The sequence below is a fragment of the Pipra filicauda genome, unplaced genomic scaffold (assembly GCF_003945595.2).
Source record: "Pipra filicauda isolate LSUMZ 115617 unplaced genomic scaffold, ASM394559v2 scaffold1103_size29145_pilon, whole genome shotgun sequence".
NCBI classification, from domain to species: domain Eukaryota; kingdom Metazoa; phylum Chordata; class Aves; order Passeriformes; family Pipridae; genus Pipra; species Pipra filicauda.
The window spans coordinates 16,506-28,381 of NW_024103545.1; the positions used below are offsets into that span (position 1 = coordinate 16,506).

Consider the following 11,876-nt stretch of genomic DNA (forward strand, 5'->3'; position numbering starts at 1 on the left):
ATGGAGTTCTGGGGAGTCACAGTGGCCCTTTGGTTCCATGAGGCTCCACATGTCACAATGGCCCCTTGTCCATGAGATTCCACAGTGTCCCCACATTCCTTTGGTTCCATGGGGTCCTGCAGTGTCCCAGTGCCACTTGATTGCACAGGTTACACAGAATCCCAATGGGCCCTTGAGTTCAGGAGGTTCCACTGTGTCCCAGGGTCCCTTGGATTCCAGGAGGCCCGGCAGTGTCACAGTGGTCCCTTGACTCAAGGACATTGCCCTGAGTCACAATGGCCCATTAAATTCCAGAGGTTCTGCAGTTTCCCAGGGTTTCTTTGTTTCCATGAGACCCTGCAGGGTCACGATGGTCCCTTGGTTCCATGAGGTTCCAAAATGATTCAGCATTCAGCATTCCTGAGGCCCTGTATTGTCACAATGGTTCTTTTCATCCCAAGAGCTTCCCAAATGTCTCAGGGTTCCTTCTGTTCCATGAGGTCCCAGATGCCACAGTGGCCCCGTGGTTCAAGGAGGTTCCAGAGCATCAGGATGGCCCCTTGTTTCCATGTGGTTCTCCAGTGTCACAATGGTCCCTGGATTTCCTGAGGCTCCACTGAGTCCCAGGTTCCTTTGGTCCCCGTGTCCCAGTGGCCCTTTGATTCCAGGAGGTTGTTGAGTGTCTGCGGATCCCTCCAGCTCCAGAATGCCCGGCAGTGTCAGAGTGATCCCTGGAGTCCCTGCTCACTCCCACTAGGATCCCAGTCACTCCCAGTCACTCCCAAAAAGATCCCAGTTGCCCTCAAGGTGGTCCCAATTGCTCCCAGTCCCCCCCACAATGGTTCCTTTCCCTCTCAGGGACTCCCACTCTGAGTCCAGTATGGCCCCAGGCACTTTCAGACACTGCCTGGACGATGCCATTTGCCCCTGCATGATCCCAGTTGCTCCCAGGATGATCCCACTATGAGTCCAGTCACCCCCAGTATGATCCCAGGAACCTGGAGACACTTCCAGTATGAATCCAGTTTGATTCCAGTCATCCCCAGTATGGTTGTAGTCCCTGTCACATACTCCCAGTATTGCAGTCACTCCCAGGATAATCCCTTTCAGCCACAGAATGATCCCACTATGAGCCCAGCACCAGCTCAGCTGCTCCCAGGATGATCCCAGTTGCCCCCAGTGTGGTTCCAGTTGCTCCCATGAACCACTTCTTTGGTTCCAGTCACTCCCAGTATGATCCCAGTCACTCCCAGTACAATACCACATATTTTGACACTTGTCACACTTGTGTCCTTGTGACACTGCGGAATTCATGGAATCCAGGGGCCTTTGTGACAGGGGGGCCTCATGGAACCAAAGGAAGCCTGAGGTGTTTCAGAAGGTCATGGAATCAAGGGGCCACTGGGACACTGCAGGGCCTCTGGCAATTAAAGGAACACTGGGACACTGGGGCAGGACATCCCCCCTGCAATGGCCCCAAGACAATGCCCCATTTGCAAAGGGGTCAGTGCTGAGCTGAGAGGGGGCCGGGACAAGGCAGGAGATGTTGGAACCCAGACTGGTTTGACCCCAAATGAAGCCCCTGATGGTGAGGGAACCCCTGGAGTCCAAGGACTGTCAGTCCCTGGGTTTCTACCAGAAAGGGCCAGTCCCCTTTCCCAGGGGCAGGTTCTTCCAACAGAACCCTTCTTGGGGGTGTGTGGAGATTCCTGCCTTGGCTGGGGACCCCCCAAGGTCACTGCTGGAGGTTGAGAGCAGAGATCTCCCCACCAGCGCTGCTCTGGGGGAGTGTCAGAGACTGGAACAGTTAATGATTTATGCATTCTAAGAGACTTCTGCAGGCTTTTGACTTTCTGATGGGCAACTGGGCCCATCCCCCTCCTCCAGTGCAGAAGATGTCAAGCCCCCAAAAGGCGGGAAGAGCCGAGTTTACCACGCCCTCCACATGAACTCCACGCCAAAAAGGGGGACACCCCCCTATGAAAACAACTCCCCGCCTTGGGGGAGGTGCAAAGGATATGGATATTGACTGGTGACTTTGAGGGTTTGGGGGGGATTTTTCCTTCTTCTCCCCCCACCGCCTGCAGATCAGGACATTGCTGGATCCAGTGGGCGGTGATTATACCACTCTCATCTTTTCTTTTTTCTTGCTCTCCCTTACTCTTACCCTGTCTTTCTCTCCCCAATGCATTTTTCTCCTCCCCCGAAAGGTTGGCCTTGTTATATGACAGCCCCCAAAATGCTGGCATACCTGTTGATACAGAATTGTTAAAATAAACCTTGTCAATATGTTTTCAGACACCGATTATTTAGTGTCGTTTCACTTTAATCCACCCCAAGGGAATTATTGATAAAACCTGAGTTACCCCCCCCGCCTTTTTCCTGGGGCGGGTCGTAACAGTCACTGCTGTCCCTGTGATGTCACTGCTGTCCCTGTGATGTCACTGCTGTGACTGTGATGTCACTGGTGCATCTGTGATGTCACCGATGTCCCTGTGATGTCACTGAAGTCTCTGTGATGTCACTGCTGTCCCTGTGATGTCACCAATGTCTCTGTGATGTCAGCGATGTCTCTATGATGTCATCGCTGTGCCTGTGAAGTCACCGCTGTCTCTGTGATGTCACTGCTGTCCCTGTGATGTCACTGCTGTCTCTGTGATGTCATCGATGTCCCTGTGATGTCACCACTCTCTCTGTGATGTCACCCATGTCCCTATAATGTCACCGATGTCTCTGTGATGTCACCACTGTCCCTGTGATGTCACTGCTGTCTTTGTGATGTCACCGGTGTCTCTGTGATGTCATTGATGTCCCTGTGATATCACCACTGTCTTTGTGATGTCACCACTGTCTCTGTGATGTCACCGATGTCTCTGTGATGTCACCGTTGTCTTTGTGATATCACTGCTGTCTCTGTGATGTCACCAATGCCCTTGTGATGTCACCGATGTCTCTGTGATGTCACTGCTGTCTCTGTGATGTCACTACTCTCCTTGTGATGTCACCAATGTCTCTGTGATGTCACCACTGTCCTTGTGATGTCACCGATGTCCCTGTGATGTCACTGCTATCTCTGTGATGTCACCGCTGTCCTTGTGATGTCACCAATGTCCCTGTGATGTCACTGCTGTCTCTGTGATGTCACCGCTGTCTCTGTGATGTCACCAATGCCTCTGTGATGTCACTGCTCTGCCTGTGATGTCAACGATGTCTCTTCAACCAGACTGCAACCACCACTTTTCAATCAGACTGTGACCACCACTGTCAACCAGACTGCAGATCACCACTCTCGACCGAACTGCAACCACCACTCTTGACCAGACTGCACCACCACTCTCACCAACAGGGGTTTTTCCCCTCTCCCTTTCCTTTGGGCTCAGGGGGCCCAACAAACACCACTCTGTTCATGCCCCAGGGTGCTGGGTTATACATTTGGGTTTGGTGGGTTAAAACCAACTGTTTGTCTGTATAATCGTACTTATTGTGTTATTTTATGAAATTGTTATTCTGACTTATAATCTCTCTTTTGGGTTGAGTTCATTTCCCCTGCTGGTTTACCTTTAAACCAGCACAGTCAGACTGCTGAAATTACCGTGGTATTACTCTGCTCCCCATTGCTGGCAAGATCCTGGCAAGAATACTCTTGAACAGACTAACACCCACTATAGCAGAAGGAATTCTCCCTGAAAGCCAGTGTGGTTTCAGAGCCAACAGGAGCCCCACAGACATGGGATTTGTCCTCAGACAACTGCAAGAGAAGTGCAGGGAACAGAACAAAGGTCTCTATGGAACCTTTGTTGACCTCACCAAGGCTTTCGATACTGTGAGCAGGAAAGGTTTGCGACAGATTTTGGAACATTTAGGTTGTCCCCCCAAGTTCCTTAAAATGATCATCTCACTCCATGAGGATCAGCACGGCCAAGTCAGTTATGGCAATGCACTTTCTGAGCCCTTTCTAATAACCAGTGGTGTGAAACAAGGCTGCATTCTTGCACCAACCCTATTCACAATCTTTTTCAGCAGGATGCTCCAAAGGGCCACGGCAGACCTCGAGGATCAGGACGGGATCTACATCCGATACAGTACTGATGGAAGCCCTTTCAACCTAAGGGGACTGAAGGCCCACACCAAGACCTTAAACCATCTTGTCCAGGAACTGCTTTATGCTGATGACGCCGCCCTCGTCGCTCACACAGAAGCAGCTCTGCAGCGTTTAACATCCTGCTTTGCTGAGGCTGCTGAGCTCTTTGGGCTGGAAGTCAGCTTAAAGAAGACAGAAGTTCTCCATCAACCTGCACCTCAGGAAGTCTCCCATCATCCCCACATCACCATTGGCCAGTCAGAGCTCAAATCAGTCCAGCAGTTTAATTACCTAGGCAGCCTCATCTCCTCGGATGGTGAGATTGACGGAGAGATGGACAACAGGTTAGCAAAGGCATATAATGCTTTCCAAAAACTACATAAAAGAGTTTGGCAAAATAAACACTTGAAGAAAAGTACCAAGATCAGTGTTTACAGAGCCATAGTGCTGTCTACTCTCTTATATGGATCCGAATCATGGGTCATCTACAGCCACCACCTGCGACTCCTGGAACGCTTCCATCAACGCTGCCTCCGTACAATCCTAAACATCCACTGGTCAGACTATGTGACCAATCCATCTGTTCTAGAACAGGCAGCAGTCACAAGCATTGAGGCCATGTTGCTGAGAACACAGCTGTGCTGGGCAGGGCACGTCTCCAGGATGAAGGACCAACCCCCCCCTCCCTAAGATCGTGCTCTGGGGTGAACTTGTCACCGGCTGCCGCAAGAGAGGAGCCCCGAAGAGGAGATACAAGGACTGCCTGAAACAACATCTCAGCCTTGGCCACATTGATCTTCATCACTGGTCTACTCTGGCCTCCAGTCGGGAGGTCTGGAGACACCCCATCTCTAACGCTGCTGCTTCCTTTGAGAACGCAGCAGGATCACCATCGAGGAGAAAAGACAACGCAGAAAGAACCGTGTCCTGTCCATCCCATCCAAGGAGTCTTTCTGCTCTGCCTTTTGCAACTGGACGTGTCTATCGCCTATTGGCCTCTTTAGCCACCAGTGTGCTTGTAGCAAATGTGGGCAGAGCCCTTCCCAAATCTTCGTTCATGCAGCCCAGCCATGATTTTGGATATTAATTTGGGAGTCTGGACTCATTGGTTTATTTGGTTCTGGAACTGGTATTTAGTTTATTTGGTTTTGGAAACAGGTATTTGGTTTCTTTTGTATGATGGGTATTTCAGGTTGCAAAGAAAGAATCTTGAAGAAATCCTTTCTGCTATTTTGGATATTAACTTGTGATTTCTGGACTTATAAATTGATTTGGTTTTGGAAATTGGTATTTGGTTTATTTTGTATTCCTGAACCATTGGAAACAAATTGAGACGCCCCTGGAGGGACAAAGCTGTTGATGGTCCAGGGGTTCCAGGATCCTGAGGATTCCAGTGCCCACTGAAAGTGTTATTCAGGGAGATCCTCTCAGTCCCTGGATGCGGGGAGTTCCAAGTAAGATCCCTGGAATTTTATTAAGACATTAAAAAGTTTATAAAAGGTATATAAAGGTATATAAAAGGTATATAAAGATATATAAAAGGTGTACGGAACTAACATAGAAATGGAGCTCTATAATATAATATGATTGACTTATAAAAAGTTGTGATAGAACAGTAAAAGAAGAGGTGTGATGCCTCAGAGCTTTTTGGGCTGCCCAGGGAGGTGGTGGAGTCAGCGTCCCTGGAGGTGTTTAAGCAAAGACTGGCCATGGCACTGAGTGCCGTGGTCTGCTTGACGTGCTGGGGATGGGGCGTAGGCTGGACCCCGGCTGATCTCAAAAGTCTCTGCCAAGCTCAGGGACTCTGGGCTTCTGTGCCAGCCCAGCCTTTGGGGACAGCGTGCTGGTGGCTCCGAGGCTCCGTCCTTGCCTTGCCTTGCCCATCTCCTGGCTGCCAGGCAAGGGCCTTGTGACATCACAGCCTCTGTGGAACAGCGCGGGGGCTGAAAACTGTCAGTGCTGCGTCCCCGTGCCCAGAGCCTGGGCAGAAGTGGGCTGGCAGGGACGGGCAGAGACTGTGCAGAGGTGTCAGCTCGTCCCGCAGCAGCACGATGCCCAGCCAGGGCATCTCCTGGCTCCTCAGGCTCTCGCTGCTCCTGCTCTTGCCTGGCCCACTCGAGCCTTGCAGCCGTGCCACAGGTGCCATTGCTGAGAACTGGGCTTTTCCTTGGATGGCCCCTTGCCAGCAAAGGCAGGAGAGGCTGGAGAGAGGGGAAGGAGGGGGGTCAGGCCGCTGGGATGGTGCCGGCGGGCTGTGAGCCCGAAGCCAGCAAGGCCTTGGGCCCACACGGTGTCAGGGGAGGACTGAGAGCCCCCAGGGAGGAGGAAAGCTGGGCAGGCCCCAAGGCTGCTGGGCCTCTTCCTTGCCAGCCCTTTGGCCAAGGCCCCCAGGCAGAGGTGGGGCTCAGCCCCTGCCCAGCAATGGGGCACAGGCTGAGCCCCAGGGACACCAGAGCCAGGCGGCCTGAGCTCTTCTTCCTGCAGCGTCTGCCTGGGGCAGCCCAGCCAGGCCTGAGTCTCTGCAGGAGAGGCCAAGCCCAGCCAGAGAGGGCTCAGCCCTCTGAGGCTGCCCTCACTGCAAAGGGAACAAAACATTGGCCCAGAGGACATCCTGCCCCCAAATGGAGAACTGGAAAGGTCAAGAATAAAAGAGTCACCCCCCTCCATTCTTCAAGACATGTTTAGAGCTCTTTCCTAAAAGCATCCAGGACTTGGGTCACCCAATTTTCTCTCTGACAAGGCTTTGCAGGGGCTGCTTGGGAAAGGGAAGCCCTGGGGCCCCAGTGCAGATGGGTGGGGCTGCACTCTGGGGGGGTTGGCCTTTGGCTCTTGGCTTCCAGGGGCCCCCAGGAGTCAGTGAGCCGGGCTGGGGACGAGGGGCAGGACTGGCTGGGATTGCCTCTGGGGCCTGGCCCAGAAAATGGAAGTGTCCCCATGGGGGCAGCTGGAAAGGGCCCAGGAAGGAAATGCTGCCCCAGCGCAGGCTGTGGGCCAGCTCTCTGCAAGAGAATTGAGGGCTCTGAGCCAGAGAAGGGATGAGAGCTGGGTACAGGCTTGGGAATTACCGGGAGGGGAAAGGGATGTCTAAGAACAAGTCCCTTAGGAGAGGAAAGCAGAGAGGCTGAGTTTTGACCCCAGCACAAGGGTCTGCAGGGCAGAGCAGAGAATATCCCCCACGTGAGATTGTTGTGCATCCCTCCTTGCAGTTCTGACGGGCACTTCTCTTCAAAGGTCGTTCTGTGAGCACCTTTTTGTTCTTTCCAGGTGGGATGCAAGCGGTGGGGTGGGCTTTGGGCACTGGGGGCAGAGGAGCAAGGTGAGCATTTTCCTGCCAGTCTGAATCAGATGTTAATTCTGGTGGGCTGTATCCTTGGTGAATCTAAGCACATCCCTTGGCATTTGGTTTTTTTCTGGTGGTACACAACCTGAGAAGCATCAGCAGAATGGGAAGGAGGTCCTTGCAGGAAGAGGTCAGTGTAAAGGAAGCTGAGAGGGGAGCTTTGGTGAGAATGTTGCCCTCTGAGGGCATCCCTCAGTTTGTACCTTTGCCTCTGTGATGCTGAAAAACCCGGTCTGAAGAACTGCTCAGAGAGTTTTGGATCTTTTGAACAGCAAAGGGATTTATTGCCAACGTCGGGAGCAAGCGTGGTTTGCACCACAGAGAACTTGCTCAAAGGGTTCACACAAAATCAGAGGTTTTATACAATTTTCATATGTGATTAAATGTGATAAATTCATGCGATTACATCTGTCTATACGTATTAATAATGGGCAGAGCTCAGGTGGAGCTCAGACGGAGCTTCTCTTGGCCCTCAATGCTCAGAAGGGTTTAGGTGAGTCTGGGGTCTCTGCTCCTCTTCATCAGTTCCCAGTGTCCCCATCCTTGTCCCTCATGTTTCCATTCCTGGTGCTCTCATTCCCAGTGTGACCATCCCACTCCTGATGTCCCCATTCACAGTCCCTGGTGTCTCCAACCTGCTGCCAATGTCCCCGTTCCCATTCCTGGTGTCCCCATTCCCAGTTCCTGCTGTCCCCAACCTGCTCCCAATGTCTCCATTGCTATTCCTGGCGTCTCCATCCCATTCCTCATGTCCCCAGCCTGCTCCAGTGTCCCCAACCTTCCCCTGGTCTTCCCATCCTGCTCCTGGTGTCCCCATCCCTTTCCCCATTGTCTCATGGTGTCCCCATTCCCATTCCTGGTGACTCCAACCTGCTCCCAATGTCCCCATTCCCATTCCTGGAGTTCCCATTCCTATTCCTGGTGTCCCCAACCTGCTCCCAGTGTCCCCATCCCTCTCCCCGGTGTCCCCATCCAAGCCCCCATATTATAACACAATAAGTACGATTATACAGACAAACAGTTGGTTTTAACCCACAAAACCCAAATGTCTAACCCAGCACCCTGGGGCATGAACAGAGTGGTGTTTGTTGGGCCCCCTGAGCCCAAAGTAAAGGGAGAGGGGAAAAACCCCTGTTGGTGAGAGTGGTGGTGCAGTCTGGTCAAGAGTGGTGGTTGCAGTTCGGTCGAGAGTGGTGATCTGCAGTCTGGTTGACAGTGGTGGTCACAGTCTGATTGAAAAGTGGTGGTTGCAGTCTGGTTGAAGAGACATCGCTGACATCACAGGCAGAGCAGTGACATCACAGGGACAGCAGTGACATCAGAGAGACAGCGGTGACATCACAGGGACAGTGGTGACATCACAGAGACATCGATGACATCACATATACATCGGTGACATCACAGAGACAGCAGTGACATCACAGGGATATCGGTGAAATCAAAGGGACATCCGTGACTTCAAAGGTACAGCGGTGACATGAGAGGAACAGTAGTGACATCACAAAGACATCCGTGACATCACAGAGACAGCCGTGACTTCACAGGCACAGCAGTGACATCACAGGGACATTGGTGACATCACAGAGACAGCAGTGACATCACAGGCACAGCAGTGACATCACAGGGACATTGGTGACAGCAGTGACATCACAGGGACAGCCATGACATCACAGGGACATGAGTGACATTACAGACACAGCAGTGACATCACAGAGACATCGGTGACATCACAGGGACAGAAGTGACATCACAAAGACTGCAGTGACATCACAGGGACAGGAGTGACATCACAGGGACATCGGTGACATCACAGAGGCACCAGTGACATCACAGGGACAGCAGTGACTGTTACGACCCGCCCCAGGAAAAAGGCGGGGGGGGGTAGCTCAGGTTTTATCAATAATTCCCTTGGGGTGGATTAAAGTGAAAGGACACTAAATAATCGGTGTCTGAAAACATATTGACAAGGTTTATTTTAACAATTCTGTATCAACAGCTATGCCAGCATTTTGGGGGCTGTCATATAACAAGGCCAACCTTTTGGGGGAGGAGAAAAATGCATAGGGGAGAGAAAGACGGGGTAAGAGTAAGGGAGAGCAAGAAAAAAGAAAAGATAAGAGTGGTAAAAACGTAAATAGTCACCGCCCACTGGATCCAGCCATGTAAAAGGAATGGTCTGGATCCGCAGGTGGGGAGGGGAAAAGAAGGAAAAATCCCCCCCAAACCCCCAAAGTCACCAGTCAGTATCCATATCCTTTGCACCTCCCCCAAGGCAGGGAGTTGTTTTCATAGGGGGGTGTCCCCCTTTTTGGCACAGAGTTCATGTGGAGGGCGTGGTAAACTCGGCTCTTCCCGCCTTTTGGGGGCTTGACATCTTCTGCACAGGAGGAGGGGAATGGGCCCAGTTGCCCATCAGAAAGTCAAAAGCCTGCAGAAGTCTCTTAGAATGCATAAATCATTAACTGTTCCAGTCTCTGACACCCCCCAAAGTGCGGGTGGGGCTGGAGTGGAGGGTCCCGGCTGGGCCCGAGGCCACGGGGAGGGGCTGCGGCCGCCGGTGGCTCAGGAGCTCTGTGGGGGGAGAAAAGGGGGTGAGAGTGGGGTGGGGGGGCAGGGGGGGCACAAAGGCTGTGGGCAAGGGGGGGGAAAAAACCGCCGGGGACCCCCCCTTTACCTTCTCCCGCAGGTAGAAGCCGAGCCCCAGCACCAGGAAGACCAAGCCCAAGACGAAGCCCCCGACCCCCACCAGGATCTTGCTGCGGACGGTGTCCGGTGGCATCTCTGGGGGGACCCGGGGGGGTCAGCACCCCCAAAACCTCCTCCCACGCACCCCCCGGCACCCCACAGAGCCCGGCCCGCTCTCCCCCAGCCCACCCTGCACCCCATGAAACCTCCTGCCAGTCCCTTCCCAGTCCCTCTGCGATCCCACCAAGACCCTCTCAGCCCCTTTAGGACTCTCCAACCCCCCTCTTATCAGCCCCAGCACCCACCAAACTCCCTCCCAGTTGCCCCCAGTTGCCCCCTTTCCCCCCCGGCCCCCTGCCAGTGTGTCCCCGGGGCTGGGGGGGCCGGGCCGTACCCCAGTGCCGGCTGAGGGGGTGCTCCAGGCTGACGTGCTCCACCTGGCAGCTGTAGGTGACCCCGCGCCGGGGGGGGGATTTCCAGCAGCACCAGCACCTGGCAGCTCCAGTCCCCGTTGGGGACCACGTCGGTGGCCACCACGTGCTCCGGCAGCTCCTGCCCATCCTGGAACCACCTCACCTGCACCGGCGCAGGGTAGAAATCCATCACAGAGCAGAGCAGGCGGCCGGGGCCGGGCTGGGAGCTCGACGGCACCAGCGAGATGGACACGCTGGGGGGCACTGGGAGGGACGGGGGAGACACTGGGCTGAGCTGGGGGGCACTGGGAGGGAGGGTAGAGGGCTTGGAGGGCGTTGGTAGGGATTTGGATGGCACTGGGAGGGACTGGGGTGGCAGTGGGAGAGATTAGGAATAGAGTGGGGTAGGAGGGGCTGGTCTGGGGGGGCACTGGGGAGAGAGTTGGGAGATGTGGGAGTGAAGTGAGAACGACTGGGAATGGACTGAGGGGGTCTGGGAATGGATCGAGAGGGTCTGGGAGTGGAGTGAGATGGACTGGGAGTGACTGGGAAGGTCTGGGAGTGACTGGTCTGGCCTGGGAAGGAAGCGATCTGGATTGGGAGGCAGAGTCGTGGTGAGGGAACTCTTTGGTTTGGGTCTGCCTGGCAACTGGAGCGTCATCAGAGAGACGCGCTGGGATTGGCTGAGGGGCCTGAGCTCGGTGGCCCCAGCGGGGTGGAGACGCGGGGGGGCACTGGGAGAGACTGGGATGGACTGGGAGGAACTGGGAGGGGGCAAAAGGCCACGAGGACGGGTACAGGTAGGGCTGAGGGGTCTGGGGTGATTCACAGGGAGCGTTTGAGGAGCTCCAGTGTCATTCCCGGGGCAGGGGACGAGGGGACCCGCTCTGCCCCACGCTCACCTCTCCTCTCCACGCTGAACGGGGTGAACCCCTCGTAGTTGTGCCGGCAGTACCTGTCCACCATAGACCGTTTGTACTCCAGCCATTCCTGTTGGCTGTTCCAGTACCTGGCCTGGATCTCCCCAAATGGGGTGTCCCCCACAAAGACCCCCACATCGCTGTCGAAGTGCGCTTGCTGCTCCCGGTTGTAGATGAGCTTCTCGAAAAACCTCACCTGCTCGGTGCCGTTGATGAAGTGGCACTCCTCCCTTCCCATGTGCAGGAACACCCCTGTGTGTGCGGGACACGAGTCAGGGGGTGCCCCGTCCCCCCCCCATCATCCCCCAGTCCCCCCCAGAAGGGTGGGAGCTCAGGGGACTACCCCGAACCCCCCTTTCCCACCCCCCTCTGCCCCACGGACACCCCGGCACCGGCTCTTGGCTGGGGGGAACCCCCCCATCAGCCCCCCGGGGATGGACAGGGGGGTTGGGGACCCC

The 11,876-nt window shown here is 54.5% G+C and overlaps 1 protein-coding gene across 1 annotated transcript; it reads right to left on the minus strand.

Annotated features, from left to right (window-relative positions):
* Positions 1-9,889: 9,889 nt before the first annotated feature.
* Positions 9,890-11,670, minus strand: LOC114002241 (class II histocompatibility antigen, B-L beta chain-like; the record flags this gene model as incomplete). The annotated part of the gene is given in 5 exon segments (XM_039382224.1): positions 9,890-9,971; positions 10,075-10,181; positions 10,480-10,555; positions 10,557-10,762; positions 11,401-11,670. Coding segments are annotated over 5 exon segments (668 nt in total), but the record flags the coding sequence as incomplete, so codon positions are not given.
* Positions 11,671-11,876: the final 206 nt, after the last annotated feature.